The sequence below is a fragment of the Phyllostomus hastatus genome, unplaced genomic scaffold (assembly GCF_019186645.2).
Source record: "Phyllostomus hastatus isolate PE091 unplaced genomic scaffold, TTU_PhHast_1.1 phas_contig_40, whole genome shotgun sequence".
In the NCBI taxonomy this organism is placed as follows: domain Eukaryota; kingdom Metazoa; phylum Chordata; class Mammalia; order Chiroptera; family Phyllostomidae; genus Phyllostomus; species Phyllostomus hastatus.
The window spans coordinates 38,394,226-38,412,111 of NW_025333872.1; the positions used below are offsets into that span (position 1 = coordinate 38,394,226).

The 17,886-nt window shown below is 38.2% G+C and overlaps 1 protein-coding gene across 1 annotated transcript in view; it reads right to left on the reverse strand.

Moving 5' to 3' along the window:
* Nucleotides 1-5,216: 5,216 nt before the first annotated feature.
* The window catches only part of TBX18 (T-box transcription factor 18), a 28,302-nt gene continuing 15,632 nt past the window's right edge, over nucleotides 5,217-17,886 (reverse strand). Inside the window, exons 6-8 of the mRNA XM_045843391.1 lie at nucleotides 15,642-15,706; nucleotides 9,700-9,794; nucleotides 5,217-8,152 (exon numbers count right to left, since the gene is read on the reverse strand). Coding sequence (XP_045699347.1) covers nucleotides 7,428-8,152; nucleotides 9,700-9,794; nucleotides 15,642-15,706 — 885 coding nt within the window. The 3' untranslated portion in view covers nucleotides 5,217-7,427. The remainder of the gene's footprint in view (nucleotides 8,153-9,699; nucleotides 9,795-15,641; nucleotides 15,707-17,886) is intronic.

A 17,886-nucleotide genomic window follows, 5' to 3' on the forward strand; every position in this document is an offset into this window, starting at 1 on the left:
AATCCTCTGTTCATAAGACTTAGCTAAAACAGAGAGAAGACTGTCTTGTCTATTTGTGAGGAGGCTGCATTCCTGGGTCTCCAATGATAATAGTAAATTGGCCACTAACCAAGCAGACCCTTCAGACTCAGGTTCCATCCTAGGCCTAGAAACTACTAATTTTAAAAACTCACTTTTCACACACTTATTTATATAGCTACTCCTTAATTAATCATTTATCTTCATATGCTGTGGCAAAAATACACAAGATACAGCTCCGTCCCTCATGAATCTCCCATTGTAGCTGGGCTGGTTGATTTACACAAAAAGCATATACTGAGCCATATTCTTCTAAGAGAAATATTAGCATATACTGAGCCATATTCTTCTAAGAGAAACAGAGTGTTGAGACCACATTTTTGAGGGAGAATGTATTTCCCTTAGGAAAAGGAAGATGGAAGAGACAGAAGTTGGGAAAGGTTTCACCAAGGAAAGATTTGAGTAAGTCCTTGAAAAAAAAATGAGAATGTAGGTTTGAAGGACATTGAGCCCTGAAGAAAGACAAGGAAGCTTGAAAATGTTTTATGTGGTTAGTGGAAACTTTTGCTAAATTTGCTGAATATCTTGTGTGAAGCTTGTAGATGGGTCAAAATTGTTACCTCTGAAGGTCATTCGCTTCTCAACACACCTCTCCTAGCTGCTCTCTCAGCATCTTCTACCTTTAAACTTTTTTATTTCTGTCTCCCCACCCTCCCAGCATGCTCAAGGTAAAACTGAGTAGACAGCAGATACTGAAATACATACAATTTCTAGTTCCCCCCTTCCCCACACACCAAAGTCATCAAATTTAGAAAATACAACGAGCAGAAGCTACAAGGGACCCACCATAATGTTCATTCATTCTGAGCCAACCTTCTCTGAAGCAAGGGACTCCTAGAACTTTGTAACACTCATTGACAGAAGTGCCTGTCTTTATTGTTGCTGAATGAGAGCTGCTATTTTGTTTGGAGAAAACATACGGTTCAACTAATTTTCTCCTGAAATGCATTTAGGCAAATTAAGAAAAAGGAATCTGCAAATCTCTGCAATCCATTTCACCAAATACCTTTAAGAAAAATGTGCCTAAGTTTTCCAAAACCCTTAACAAGCAAGGTTTTCCTTCCTGCTATTAATAGAGAAATATCTTATTACAGTTCTGTAAACAGAGCCAAATTGAGAAAATTGCATTTAAATGATGTTAGGGTTTCCAAAAAAAAACAACCACAAAGCAAACTCAGAGTTCAGGCGATAATGCCTCCCTGTTGCATCTTGGCACCAGAGCGAGCTTTTGCCGTGACCATCTGGGACGTGTAACATCATAATCAGGGTGAGAGCACCAACTCACAGAGAAGCCAAGGAGCAACACTTTTTTTCCTGCCGACTGCGATATGTATGTAGGAAGGGTTTTTCTAGGAAACTAGCATTTCAACTTTTACAAGGCATTTGAAGACACCAAAACTTTTTCTCACTGCTGTACCCCAAATGTCTAAAACAATGCCAAGCAAGTACATGCTTTATTGATATTTAATATTTATTGATTGAATAAATAGTGAAAATGCCAACATTTTTCTATAGTAATAAAAATTTGATGATGCTTCTGGATACTTTTACCTCCTTTTAAGACAATAAAAATGTATAATTACTTAACTAAAATATTTTAGATGGGTTAGTAGGAGGGGTAATTTATCAAGTTCAATTAACCTTATACACCTGAAAAATCACTTGGAAAATGCATGTCTGTTCTACTATTTCCTCTAAGAATGTGAAAAGGCAAATTCAAAACATACATCAAAATGTCTTGGCCCTCACACCAAAAGCACAAGCAACAAAAGAAGAAATAAATAAATAGAATCCCTTTGAAATTATAAACTTTGGTGATTCAAAGGACATCAATAAATTCAAAGACAGCTCACTTAATGAGAGAAGATATTTGCAAATCATATATCTGATGAGACTTGTATCTAGAATATGTAAAGAACTCATACACTTTAATATTAAAGATAACCCAATTAAACATGAGTGAAGGATCTAAATAGGTATTTCTCTAAATATATACAAATGACCAATAAAGAAGATGCTCTGCATCATCAGGAAAGTAACATCATCAGGGAAATGCAAATCAAAGCCACAATGAGATTCTACTTCACATCCACTAAGCTGGCTATAATAAAAAAGATTGAGAATAACAACTGCTAGTAAGCATCTAGAGAAATCAGAACTCTCACATATTGCCAGTAAGGAGGTAGAATAGTGCAACCACTTGGAAAACAGTCTGGAATTTCCACAAAACATTACAATGGGACTCAGCAAAATCACTCCTAGGCATATACCCAAGAGAAATAAAAAACATATGTTCACAGAAAAATGTGTACATCAATGTTTTCAGCAGCATTATTCATAAGAACCAAAAATGGAAATAATGCCAATGTCCATCAATTAGTAAATGGATAAATAAAATGTGTTATATACCTACAATGGAATATTATTAAGCGATAAAAAGAAATTAAATACTGAAATATGGTATGATGTGCTACAATGTGAATGAACATTAAAAACATTATGCTAAGTGAAAGGAGCCCGTCACAAAGGACTGCATATTGTATGATATCACTTACATGAGATGCCCAGAACAGGCAGTTCACAGGCAGGAAGTAGGTTGGTGACTGTCTAGGACTTTAGGGCAAAGCAGGGGTGGAAGGAAAATTGGGTGTGACTATTAATGGGCATGGAGTTTTTTGCAGGGTGATAAAAATGCCCTAGAATTGATGATGGCAATGGTTGCACAACTCTGAATACACTAAAAACTACTAAATTGTTCACTATAAATAAGTGAATTGTATGGTTTGTAAATTATATATTGCAATAAATCTGTTATTTAGAAAAATGTCTTGGACTTAGTCTATTGAACATATTAATATAATGTAAAACACGAACATAGAATGTGTATATTCATCCAGCTTCATATAACTCAGTGAACTGCAGAGTAAACAACTATTTCATTTTATTCTGAGTTTCAGCATGAACAAAAACCCTTCAAAATGGCAAATGCAAGTGTTTTCTCAATGAGGATTTAAACATATTGTGAATGAACTTGGAATGTTCTCAAGATATTTTACCAGATGCCATACTTATTCTGAAGTAAAATAATTTCATGCCATGGAATTAAAAGCATCATGAAAAAAATTGTATTAACATCTTTTTGTTGTTGTTGTTCACTATAAGGTAGGAAATATAGTTCAGCTTCCTTTAAATACTAAAATACTACAATATGTCTTACATAATGTAACTAAATAATGCAGACTTCCATTTAAACCACAGGTGGCACACACAGGCCCAAGGGCTGAATCTGGCCCTCCACCTTGTTTTTGCCTGCCCAGCACCTTGTTTCTACCCAGCAGCAGTGCTGAGCTCTCGTTTAACTGTTAAGGAGTAGTTACATTTATACAGTCCTAAAATTACATTCGGCCCTTTGAAGGCAACCGTGAGGCTGATGTGGCCCCAGGTGAAAATGAGTTTGACACCCCTGTAAATGATAAATTCTAAGTAGTCCAATAAATTTAAAATACTCCTGGGTACATTCTGTTTTTTGTAAATATGTATATTCCATGTCCAAAAAGATACATTTTTATAAAACTATTTTTCTACTATTAAGCTGGATAATATTTTTATACTAAGGTCATATGAACTTGAAACTGAAACAGTAAAGATTCTCACCCCAGCTACCTCTTTCACACACAAGAAAACTCTGACCTAAGGTGGATGTTTTTGCCTAAAATCATGATTGGGAAATCCATGGTTTGAAACCAAGCTTCCTAATCCTTAAGGAAATGATGTTTTTGCCATATCAAAATTCCAGAAAAAGAAAATGTATTATTTGAAAATCTATCAGCATATAGATGGAAACTAAGTTTATATATCTGTTGTGATGTTTCTGTACCCAAATGTATAGTATTTGTTCACTTATACCATGGATAATGTTTTTAAGCTTTGAGCTCCTAGGAAGCTGCAATCATGTATCTCTCTACTTAACAGTTCACATAGTCAACCTTACTCTCGAGTTAATCTGAAAACCTCTTATAAAGAATGATGACCAACAAGATGAAAACACAATGTAATCGTTTGTTAAAAACTCTTTAATTTCCAGTGGAGGGCTTAAGCAAACCTCCATGTAGATGAATGAGTCAATATATTCCCCACGAGGAAGCACAGCACAGTTTTATTTGAAATAAAAGATTCTTTATTTGAAATAAAAGTTTCTTTACAAACTTGTCTAATTAGAGAGTGCATTAAAGTAGTATCCCAACTCTACCATGATCCTGAAAGAAGCTCATGAAATGATCACTTTTAATGGCTTTATACTCAGTTTGGTTAATCTCTCTTCTTGCAATTCCTCCCCACCACCCAAATCTTCCCAGAATTGCCCCCCTCCAAAAGTTACTCTTTAATTCTAATAAAACCTCCAGCTACCTCCAAAGCTTCTCTTTATCTATTTCATACTAAGGTGTGAGTTGCTGAAAGGTTTAAATCTGGGGAATAATTTCTTCAGAATTCACATTTTTAAAGTGAGGTTCTTTTTGTTCAAAAACTTCACTAATTAATGTAAAGAGTGAGTGTAAATTAATGTAAATAGTGATCCTTTGCTATATCAGCAACACTGTGCCCCAACCTCCTCTGGGGGCCGCTGAAGTGTCCTGACCCCCTACATTCCAGAAATAGGGGTCAGCAACTGGGTGCCCTGCTTGTGAAAAGCTGCTGACCTCTGGGAGGGAGCGTGTATGGAAGCAAGTGTTAATTTTCAAAATGTGACTGGTATGATAGCAGCAACCTCACCTCATCACAATGTCCCCTGGAATGTTTTCTCATCCAAGGGTCTAGAAGTGATCTGTCATCACTGGTCAGTGGTACAAGCGGCTCATTCTTGTATCCTTGCCCTTCTCCCCTGGACCTGAAACAAAACATACCACACTGCCCTCCTCACATTTGAATTTTCATGTGTTCAACATTTGTCAGGGCTTTGCCCTCAGTGATATAGTCAGAGCACCAAGAAATTATATTTAATACATGAAAAATGAATAAGAGTTTCATTTCTCCATGCCTTATAATAGAAAGCTACACAATTTGTGTTTGGGGTAAGCATGTGTGAGCTTATTCTTGGAACAACATTTAGAGACACTTTAAATGATTACCTTCCAACATCATAAAAGGATTTAGTAACACACTTTAATATATAATTTCTCAGGCACTTTTTAATAAAATACAGATATATAATTATAATTATCAATGCATATATGTCATTTAATATAATGATAAAAGCCTAGTCATTGAAGTGACATGGTGATTAATATTTACAGTATAACCTAAAGGAGACAGCCTTTGTACAATATTGCTAAATCAAAAAAAGATTAATAATACTTGTGGTTTCATCTCAAATCAATAATATCAAAAGGAAAATGTTTATCTTATTAATATATATGGGTATAGATTATCACTTGCATGTTTCCTGAAGATGAAAAACTCTCATGTTCTCCTTAAATTATGCTAAGCACTAAGGCTGGGATGTACTCATGAGGACTTTTCCCAAATCTTTGTCAAGCTTTTAATACCATACACAAATATCTCATATAGATCTACCTATTGGAAATATTTCATGTCCCTCCATGCTAATCTTAAATTTAAAAAAAAATTAATTTGATGAACTGTTACAGAATGCACAAAGAAACTTATCAATATCTATAAACAGTCACATCCTGTGCAAATCCTGTTGAAATAGTAATCCTCCAAAACATTCAACAGCCATGCTGCTTTAAAGTGAAGAAAATCAGGAGCTACACTCTTTCCCCATCTAAACTAAGGATGAGTTAAAGCAACTGTTTAGCACTGAGAGGCAATCATATTGCTTTAGCTTGGAAATACATGAGCTATAGTGAGGCAATGGACATTGTTTTAGTTTCTCAAGACATATGCCATTGTTCCCATCATGCATTCTTAGCCTTTCCTATTCATCTCATAAGAACTATCAAGGTTACTTGTCTTGACATTTTAAAATCAGGTATACATTATTTTAGGGGTTTTTTAAATCAATGTTTTCATTTTTCTGGTTTTGAGGTTAGAAATGCTGTTGGGGGTTAAAACTTTTATAGCTCCTTTATCATAATTAGTATCTTCCTCCTCAGTCCTCCAAGAGAGGCTTTATAGTAATGGGCTTTGGCCTTTGCACTACAGCCCCCAAAAGACAGATTGTTGGAGATAACCCCCTGAAATTCTTCATGGCGTTATTTAACACCATGCAGAATATATCCATTTTGGGAATGACTCAGACTGAGGGACAGGGTTAAGGAGAGTGGAGATTTCAATTTGTAGGAGTTACAGGACATAAATAAGTAGCATAAATGCCTTTTTCCTTACTTATAGACCATGGGTCAGGAGTCTCAAAGCAAGATGGAAAAAATATTCTGAATAAAAAACCACACTATAAAAATCTAAGGGGTAGCTGACAATATTATTCTTCTTGATTTAAAAAGATAAGCATTTCTCATTGGGATCAAAGAATTTGACATGGATTTATTTTCTCTTTGCCATTCCACTCATATATCCTTTCCCTAGTGAAATTGGAACTTGAAAATATTTATAGAACATTCTTTAATGGTCTACTTGATAAACTAAATAAAATGAGGAAAAAATCCAAAATACTGGAAATTTATTCTGCAGATGAATAAATATCTCTTATATGCTCAATGGAAAATGAAAAATATCACAAGCTTCTCCTCCGCCTTCCTTAAGAAAATAATTATTGTGGATTATGGGTTTTTACAGAACCACAGCCATCTCGTATCTGTGATAAGAGCAAGCAGGAACACAAAAGCTAATCCTTCATGATTATAAATACTTCTGAACTAATACTAAGACTTCAGTTGGCTGTTGCATTTTAGTTTCTCACACTGTACCCAACAATAACAGAAATCACAAGATTCTGTGTGCTGGTTATCAACACTCAAGTATAAAACTATGGAGCATTTTTCTGATACCTTGTTATAAGTCTTAGTCTGGTTAGTATCATTGCCAAGTTTTAAATTTGCTGTTTGGTTTTTGAAAGAGTCTGAGAACTTCGGTTAAACAGGCTACACTTATGCCAATACTCTGTGCAACTGGGTGAAGTAGAGGGGAAAACAGGGAGGGTGTGGTTTTTGTAAGCTTCGAAACTCCACATGCTAAATACAGCATACATATACACCATAGATAATTACAATCTCACCATGAGAAAGTAAAAAAACTCAGTGAGGCTCCATTCTCCATTGTATGTACATTTTACAAGCTACTGATAGTTTCTTTTCATATTGCTTTCAAAACAAGACAATGAAGAAAGAAAATACATAAGATCAATTCAAAAGTAATTTAACTTAAAGGCTTCATCAGACCATATGTGCAGACACTTGAGATGATGACAGAGTTAAGCTTCCTAGGGTCCTAGAGTCAAAGAAACTCTGCTGACCCCCACTGCTAAGCAGGTGCACTCCTTCCACAGGGGGCAACATCTGCCGATCGGTCATGGTCCCACTCGGTGAGGACCCCAAGAAACTTCCTTGGGAAGAAACAATTTTCTCAGGACTGGCAGCCAGCTTGGGGGATGTGGAAAAGTTATATCCGTACAAGGCACAGGGGCTGTGTAACCTGAAAGTGTTATAGGAACCCTGATGGGTCTGGTTAGCAGCAAAGGCGTTGCCGGAGGGTGAAGGCATGATGTACTGCAGCTGCGGGGACATCCCCGATATCTGCATGGACAGGCTGGTCTGTGGGCAGCTAAACGTGTCCCCATCAGCACCGCCCATGGACATGTTCACGGAGGCGCTGCTGCTCACGCCCACGTAGGAGGGAGTCCGGGGCGGGGCGAAGGTCTCGCTCGTCTGGTTGGTGAGCCTGTTGTAGGTCTCGGCCAAGGATGTGCTGTATCGGTTGAGGGTGAGACCAGACCGGGCACAGGCGGAGTAGTCTGCTGGGGCCAGACTACACAGCTGGCTGGTATTGGGCCCCAGATGGAAGGCAGGAGAGGAGCAAGGGGAGCCAGACAAAAGATGAGGGTGGGTGGCAGCGACGCCATTCCCAGAACCTTGGAGTAAGGTGGAAGAACTTGCGTTTCCTGAAAAAGAAGGCAAAATGTAAAGAGCAACGACGCCACAGCCATCTTTTCTTTTCAGTTTTGTAAACAGGAGCTAGACACGGTTACATGGGGTGCCACAAAGATGAAAAGAAGACGGTTTCAGCTCCCAAAGAATTACAATTTAATTGATTTCAGATGAAATGTTTTAAACACAGATCCTCTCAATATTTTTGAGGCAAAATATCTCCTTAGGGAATGACATATTTTTTTATTGCAGAAATATTAGGACAATACCACACAGGATTTTCACATTAGCTTTCTCAAAGTTTTCTCGTTTACTATAATATTATAAACACTGACTTTCACAGCAACTTTATAAAGCATAAATTTCATCTTACTCTGTATCTTGTTCCAAATATATAACCACCTCTTCCTTCAGCAGAATTTGCTCTGGATCAGCATATTTTCTTACAAGAAAAAGAAGGAATTCAAAGGAAAGAGCTGAACTGGTCAAAAGCACATGGTGCCTCAAACTTGTCTTCAGCTGGCACTGAAAGCTTGTGTGCATCAGTGACTATACTACATGGGACTTAGCTGTTGCAACAGGCAACAGTCAAGAACTTCAACCTTTTCACTTCCAACGAGATACAGGTTGGTGAATCACGTGCTAACACAAGGGCAGATGTCCAGCCAGCAAACAGTCCTGTGAAACAGAGAGAGTGGTTAACCGTGCCTCCAGTCAATAATGGTAATTGTGGCTGGCTCCTCTCTCTGGATTTGCTGGCAGGTTGGTGTTTGCAAACTTGACAGAACTTAGTGAGGGAGAGGGGAATTCCATTGGGCTGGACAGGTTTTAAAACCTTCATTGCACTAGTGACAATGTTTTATACAGCTTCTCAAAATAATCTAAAAGCCCAATCCAACCAATGATAATTATCTAAAACACAGCATGCTAAATTCTTCCTGGGGAGCTGGGCAGGATCAGATGGAAACAGCCTGAGCGTGAGGCTGGGTTGGGAGCCCCACCTACACTGGGCAGAGGAGGAAGTGTCACGGAGGCAGCATTCCTTTCTGTGCAGCTCTCTGTAAAGAAACACTAGCCCTGGGCTTGGGAGAAATGCTCAGAGTTGAGCCCAGGGAAGTCTGCCCAAGTGTGCCTGACTTTCTCATCATAAACGCAACAGGAGAACTCTATCTAGGGGCAGTTCTAGGGGCAATTCTGGTGAAAGAAGAGAAGAAAGAAGCTGGCAAGAGAAGGTGAATTAGAACCAGCGATGCACTTTCTGATGAGGTGCAGCTGGCACCAGAGCACTCTGGTCCATCTCTAATTTTAATAGGAGGTTTAAAGTGAAGTAAAGGTCATGAAATACATAAACAGCCTAAAACATCAAAAACTTAATCTAAGACCACAACAGCCCATTTTCCTGGTCCATCACCGTACCGCACAGAAAGAGATGGGTCGTATAAAAGGAGGATGCTGGTGATGAGGTGACCACTGCAGGTGTAAATAATGACACATATTTTTCAGTGCCTGAGCTTCCAGGCAGGAACTGACTGTCTATATGACCGCAAGACTGTGAATTTACCTTGCTTGGGAATTCCAGGAATATCTTCAAAGGTGAGAGTCCGTAGTGAAGGTCTCCAGAATGCATACGACTCCACAAGAGCTTCTAAACCCATTCTAAATAGAAGAATCAGGATGGGGATGGAGAAAAGAAGCTGTGTTAGGACCACCAAAGCTTTCTTCAGTCATAAGCAGCTCAGAAAATACCAGCGGTATTGGCAGCATCCCCCACATTGGCAGGCTAGAAGCTTGGCACAGGCAGAAAGAAATGCTTCAGAGATGGGCTACCATTCCATCACTAGGGGCACAAGAGTATGGAAACCACCCAAGAAGTCCTGTCAATGTTAGAAAACAAAGCAGACCTCAGAGGATATAAAGCTGTCTATCCCCTTGGGCTGAGAAGTTGAGGTGAAGAGCGGCCATCCTAGCTGATGTGACTCCGAGACTCTGCTGTGATCCTCTCTCCCTGTTACATTACTTCTCCCTCTGGTGAGGAAGCCTCTGTCACAAAGGCATGCCCTTTAAAGCCTAAGAGGCACTTCTGCCAATTATCCATTGCCTTAGCAGCCAGCTTAGAAGAGCACTCATCCAAAGAAAACTGCTTTCTCTCTCAGAGGCTCCATCTCCACCACATCCAGGGCAGCTGGGGTGTGCTCTCACTCCAGCAACGGGGGTTCTGATTGGGCAGAACTGGTGCCCTAGCCCAGTGCACAGGAGGATCGCAGGAAGGTGGTCTCACAGGGAGATAAGGTATATGGAGCTAGCCTTAGCATCAAATGTTTTAAAATCCCTACATACACTTAATGGATAGATACTTAAAGAGACAGGGAAAATTGGTTATGGACTATTTACATAATATATGCATACTTTTAAACAAGGGAAACTATTCTAAACATACACATACTTCTATTTATCTCCTACCATAAGTGATTCAGAGTCTTTCCCTTCTTATATCAGATAACTGAGTCCTCTCGGTTCTAGAAATGAGGTCCTTCATTCAACTAGACCATTCTCAAGACCTCACCACTATTCCCTCAACCACCTCAGCCCTAAACAATTTGTTAATCTAAATAACCTTGTGCTTTCTGTAAAACATATGGCTCCACTGTAGAAAATGACTGCTTCCTTAGTGTGAAACAGTACACAGACATCTCTTGTGATTGTTAGATACAGTTTTACTTAATACAGGTAATTTGTATTTAATGCAGATATTAAAGATAGATTTATCTTTAATAGCTTAGACTCAATCTGCTACCTCCTCTGCATACCCTGCATCTCTAAGTCATGAACTGTGAAGTAAGACTAAAGGAAACCCTCCCGACCACCACCAGAGTCACACCACCTAGGCAATACCTGTGGCAAAGATGTGTGCAGATAAAATCATCTCACATGACTTGCCTTTCTCTTCCTAGGTTTTACACATTGAATTTGCTTCCTTAGAGTGTTCAGGGTACAGACCCATTAATTTGTTGATTTCTGTCATGACTCCATAAGAAGCATGACTACCCCATCTTAGTGACCGTAGATAGGTGTGTATGTGTGGATGGGTGATGTGGTACATGCACAGCCTTGCATATATAAACCATGCTCATATGAGACCACACATGGACCTGACTCATCCCTGAAATCACGGGTTGAGGGGGTTGCTGTTCTGGGAGCACTTGTGAGAGCTGTCACCAGTGCCATACAGGTGCTAGTACAGGGCTGCCAAAGGGGAGAGCAGGGCATGGAATTACCTGCACATGCTTTACCTAGGCTGCACTAACAGCAAAGGGAAGGACCTGCTTAATTTGTAATCAGTATGCCACAAAGAGAGAGAACTATTTAGTGGTGAGGACACAGGGTTGACAGTCAGGAAAACTGAGTTGTGACTGCAAGCACTGAAACTCACTACGTGACCTTAAGTAATTGTTCTAACTTCACTGGACTTCAGTTTCTCACGAAGTGAGCATTATAATACAAAAGCTCTGAATCCTGTCCTAGCTCTAAAGTTGTTTCCTGCTAAGTGATTTTTCCCAAACCAAGCATCATATCTGTGGCTGACCACAAGCCAAATCCAAAATCACTCTACCGAGTAATGTTTTATGTATATTAAAGTATTAATTTGGGGAGAGTTTGGCAGCCTGCATATAGCCTGCATGTCATTTAATGTTCAACTAACTAAAGCTCGGTGCTGTTTTGCCAATTATTCTACATGTAGTTTGTACTGATACTAAACTCATGTGACTTTCTAGAAACAATATTTCTTAAATATTAAAGAATGTCCAGATACAGTTTTGCATAAAACTGCTTTTTTATTACCACGTAGATGAATTTTAGTAATCGTAGTTTTAAATATTAAAAACACCAAAGTGGTCATGAAGTGGTCTCCAAGGAAGTTTACTAGGAGGTAATTAATGAGCAGCCACTGGCCTTAGAACTCATTAACTATGGTGATGAGCATTACCGCATTACTTGCGTTAGCAGGTTACATACAAATCCATAGACTAAAGTCTTGGGGAGGAGTTATTGATCAACCCAAACACAGACCCCTAAGCTTCAAAGACAGGTTCTGAAAGTGGCATATCTACAAGTGATCTAATTTGGAGCTATTGATTTTTCTTTTTTTGAGGCTGCTGTTTCACACTGCAAGTTCCAGAAAGGATTTCAGATATTTTGCAGGAAACAGTTATAAAATATTTATTAGCTGAATCTGGACTTTTCTTAAAAAGCCTTCATTTTCCCCAGTAATGGAGACTTTCCCCCCTCTAGTTAAAGAAAAGATAAAAGGCACCTCCTGCAGGAGTGTAGCCAAGGCGATAATTTATACAAGATGCCTTTGAAAAATTTCCACATTTTATCACCACCCTAATTTATGCTATCAAATGGCCAAGTTTATTTAGTAAAATGGTTATGCTTTTCCTGAAGTATTTAAAGAGAAGAAATTTTTGTACCTTCCTGAGTAAAAAATTTTATAGGGTCAAACCTAAGACCTAACTGAAGAATGAAACTATTCTCAGCACATAAATTCTCTTTCACGTAGCAAATGTCTTGCAGGAGAGCTTTTAAGGGCTGAAGCTACTGATTCCTATAAAATAGGCTGTACAACCATAAATAGCCAGGAAGGGATAATTTTTAATTAAAGCAAATTGTTTTATAAAGTTTAAAAAATCACAAGTCTGTGTTTATTTTTTGCCCTTCTTAATTTGTTTATTTCATCTATGGGGAAAAGTAATAGAATTTGCTTTAAAAAGCAATAGCAACAGCACAACAGAACCACAGGTATTAAAGAACTATATTGAACTTTTTCTCATGGGCTTTCTTCTCTACTAATATATAAAAAAATCACTCCTTCCCCAAGCCCTCAGCACCATTGTACCCTCAAAGTTTTAAATGTAATTCAAGTTCTTTTTTCAAGGAACATAATCCATAAATTAGAAAGCTTTTAAGTTGATCAAATTTTCTCTTCTCTATCTTTTGCATTTATCAATAGCAAATGTTAAAATCAGATATTTTTAAATATGGACTACTGGTTTATAGATATTTAACACTCCAAAATGAGAACTGAAGAGCTTATGTATAAGAAGCAGAAGAAATAATTTTACTGAGAAGAAAAGTGAAACTATTTCACTAACAAGAATGCTATGTATAGGCACAGCACGTTTTTCCTGTACTAAGCTATTGTTTATACATTTGAAGCAAAATAAACATTTTGTTTTAGCAAAATTTAAAAAGTGTCAAAATATAATTCATTATTTGCTATATATCCATTAAAAACTCTGAAAGTTTTATAACCAGAAAGAAATAGTAGTAAGCACAGTAGAGGCCATGTCTACATACTCCTGAAACAGCCCAAGGGCAGGGAAACATTCATTGTAAACCCAGCATTTTGACCTCACCAAACAATAGACTTAGTAGTTGACTTTCACCAAAACCACTGATTGTCTTCACTGACCAAATTTTATTTTTCAGGAACAACTATAAAGGACACATGGGCAAAACCAAGGAGGAGTGGAATCAGGGGAGGGAGGTAGGGATGGCTGAGGTGGAGGGGGAGTGGTGGAGGGAAAATTCAGACAACTGTATTTGAGCAACAATAAAATAATTTAAAAGAAAACAAATTATTAATCCCCCCCAAAAAAACCCAGATGCCTTTTTATTATGCTGACTTTTCAAGAAATCCTGAAAACTTGTCATATGCATTCTATCATTTCACTTTTACTTGCAGGCTCATTCACTATTATTATCTACCCAAATCTGACTTTTAAAATATTTTTAAATGTATTGCTTCAGAAATGAAGCAGCATATAAGCAGTGCAATGCCCCGGCATCAACAGCAGTGAGGTCTCACTGGAACTGTCCTCCTGGGGAGCCTGGACGGAGTCGCTGGCTGTGTTCCCTCCCAGCCTCAGTGCTGCCCTCCTGACATGCCAGAGAGTTTTAATAAATGTAGTCTCTGCTTAAAAAAGTAACAAACTGAAATATATGCAAGACTCTTAACTGGATAAATACTATTCTGCTATAACCAAAGCCACATGAAGATTCCACGAAGTGTTCATCAAATGAGAAAAGGAATCTTCCTGAAGACCCTTCAGTTACTTCACCAGTAACCATCTCAATGACTAAACTATTCAGCTTTCAGAAAAAAGCAAAGTTAATCAGGAGCTAATATAACAACAAAAGCCAGGCAAAATTTTCTCCACATTGAAACAGACATTGAAAAACAGAATACATAATTTCAATGCAGCGAACATCTTTGCATAGGAACATATGCAAATCTTCCTACAGAGTGAAGAATTTCAGAGGGAAGACCGTTATTAGTCTTGTTGATCTACCCACACCAAGTTAAAGGCCACCCTAGAAGTAATACTTCCATTGCCTTTTAGTACTCACATTGCAGTGTTTAAATGACACCATTGGATAGAAGATGAAATCAAGTCTTGACTGTATTCTGAGAAAAGGTCTATACCTGCCTTGTCCAATTAATCAGCTGAAAAAAACTAAAAATCTGGGCTACTACCTGATTGTTTTCTTTCTATAATTTTAAATGAAATTGTCTCTAAAATAAGATAATTGGGGATTTTAACTTCACACATAGACATAAACTATCAATACCAAGTTTTCAAGGAGTATTAGAATAATTTCTGGAGCAGAGTAACAAAAATTTCTCAAATGCTTTTTTAAAAACAAAATGCTTTTAAAAACATTTAAGTCAAGCCTTTTTCTGAAAAGTCATCTGGAGAACGTTAGTCTGTTATTACTCTCTACTACTATCAACAGTTATTTTTGAAAATGTTGCACTGAACTGTATTGGAATAAAATTCTATCAATAAATTCAAAAACCCTTGGCACACAAACTAGGGTGATCTGCTTTTTGATAAAAGTAATAGAGTGGATTTCATTATTGCAGCTCTCCCACTTAGTACAAACACTATAAAACACGACACAGAAAAAATAAACAAGTGTGTGACTGTCAGCCGAGCCAAGACAAATTTGGAAACTGAAGAACATCAGCTCTCTTGGCAATGGGCAGTAGTCTCACATTCTAGCTGGAAATCTGAGGGAACAAGAGACCCCGCCATATTCCAAAAACAGAATCAGGAGATAGCTGTGACATCACTAAGCAATTTCTAAACCAAGAGCAGATGCAGAGACGGCACTGACTTACAATAGTGAAGCCCCTGGGCCTGCAAGGGCAGGCTTCATTGAGTCCCCTCAGAGGCAGCATGTGCTGTACACCCTGAGAACTTGCGTTTTCACCCCAGCATTACACATCAAAGTTCACCTTAAGAATGGGCAGGCCACAACACTACATCCAAAAGTAAGTTATAACCAAGTGCCAACAGTGTTAACAAGTTTAAATTCTAATCAGAAATGACTTCAAAACCATGCCAGCAAATTTAACTGTTTACTTTGTACTGGAAAATATACAATAAAAACAAATATATTTATCACAGTCAGATGTTCACGAAGACCAAGACTTACCTGTTACGCCCAGAGTCTCGGAAGCCTTTGGCAAATGGATTCCTATCTATCTTCAAGCGAGTAATCTGCAGAGTTAAAAAAAAATCACATCGGATCTTATTATAAATGCCAAGTAAGGTTATTAAAAATGGAAGTGATGAAAGAACTACAAGTAATTCCAAAAGTCAGTGTTGAAGGAGTCTGTGGTGTTCCTCTCTCATTTCCCAAGTATTTTATTATCTTAGCAGTAAAGATAGAAAAAATTTTCAGAAATCATTCAAACATTTACCTGCTATGAAAAAGACATTTCCCCGCCCCTCATTCAAGCTCTGTAAATAAAGTTTGTTTTCCTTTTAATTTGCCTAGAGAAGGAGATTCAGAATAGTCTGTTGATAACTTGCCCTTTGTCTTCTAGTCACTCTAAACTAAAGCTCCTCCTTTTCACTTCGTGACACACTTTAACCCTGTTTTTCTTAAGGTGGTGGTGGTGGTAGAGGTGGTGGAGGTGGAAGTGGTGGAGGTGGTGGTGGAGGTGATGGAGGTGGTGGTGGAGGTGGAGGTGGTGGTGGAAGTGGTGGTGGTGGAGGTGGTGGAGGTAGTGATGGAGATGGTGGTGGAGGTGGTGGTGGTGGTGGAGGTGGAGGTGGTGGTAGTGGTGGAGGTGGTGGTAGAGGTGGAGGTGGTGGTGGAGGTAGTGGTGGTGGTGGAGGTGGTGGTGGAGGTGGTGGTGGAAGTGGTGGTGGTGGAGGTGGTGGAGGTAGTGATGGAGATGGTGGTGGAGGTGGTGGTGGTGGTGGAGGTGGAGGTGGTGGTAGTGGTGGAGGTAGTGGTGGTGGTGGAGGTGGTGGTGGTGGTGCAGGTGGTGGTGGTGGTGCAGGTGGTGGTGGTGGTGCAGGTGGTGGTGCAGGTGGTAAACAGCTAATATCCAATTTCAATTTAACAGCCATTTATATGTCTGAATATTGTTAATTTCCTACATATCTTTCTGTTCCTGAGTTAGATCATTTACACTCCTTTAACTTTTCTGCCTCTGTATTCACTTCTTTCTCCTTGAACCATCTTTACGACTCTCATCTAAAAGTTTTACTTTTTCTTCTTTCATCTGTGGGGTCCTAAACTCACCTGAGTACTACAGTGATGTCTAGCCACCACTAACCACTATTTGAAGGTTTTAATGGCATTACATTTTATATTTGTAGTAGATATAAATGGTGTTTTAGCTTTATAGTTCTCACTTGTTGACTCATAACCAGCTTTTTGCCCACTAAGACCCAAAATTTGGGGGAAAATTTTTTTACAAATTGTCTAATCATCTCCAATCAAATTGTTTTTTAGTTACATCATCTTGAAATTAACACTAATAAGCAGCATCCCATATTTCCTTCCAGATCTCCACTTTACCCAGAGGAGTTTGCAGCCTATTTTCTAAGAAGCACATCATGCTTTGTGTCCTGTGTTCCTTGGTTTAGTGAAATCTATAGTTACTAAACATACTTCTGACTGTACCACTTTGGTCAAGGACAAACACTGTTGGGTAACACTAAGGCAAAGAAAGGCATCTTTGGAAAGTCATCTTCAGTGCCTGGCTATTGTGTTAGCCACCCCTGAATCAGTCATGTCACACCTGAAATACCTGAGTTCCATACAGTAGTGTTTTCATACACGGATAAAACTACATTATAAATGATGTAAGGGTTTTCTTATTAATTTACCATGTATGCTACTCTTTCATTGAAGGAATTATTTATAACTCATTATAGCTCAATTCTGTTCATTAAATAATGTTTTCAAAACATTAAATAATTTAAATATTCATTTAAAATAGTATTTTCTAAAAAAAGTACAGATTTATATATAGGGGTAAATAGAGATACAGCACAATTACTATTATCACTATGTTTCTTACTGACATCCCATCTATTGCATGTACACCATTTATGCTGTACTAAGAGTTTTATGCATATTATTGTTTCATTCTCATAGCAACTTACATATAGTTATTATCTCAATTTTATGTTTTCTTTTAAACTGAGGCTTAAGTTTCCTATGATGAGAGGTTTCTTGGTGGTAGAACTGGGCTGGGACCCCAGGCTTTAGAGCCTCTGCTGTTAACCACCACACTAGGCTGCTTACCAATTTTCTGTAAGTTCTTCAAAATAGTAGCTGGGAAGTTCAAAAACGAGAATGATTGCATTTTATTGTTATTGTGTTCCCTTTTAATTTTTCTACTCTCTTTAATCAATCAGTCAGCATTTGTCAATTGGTG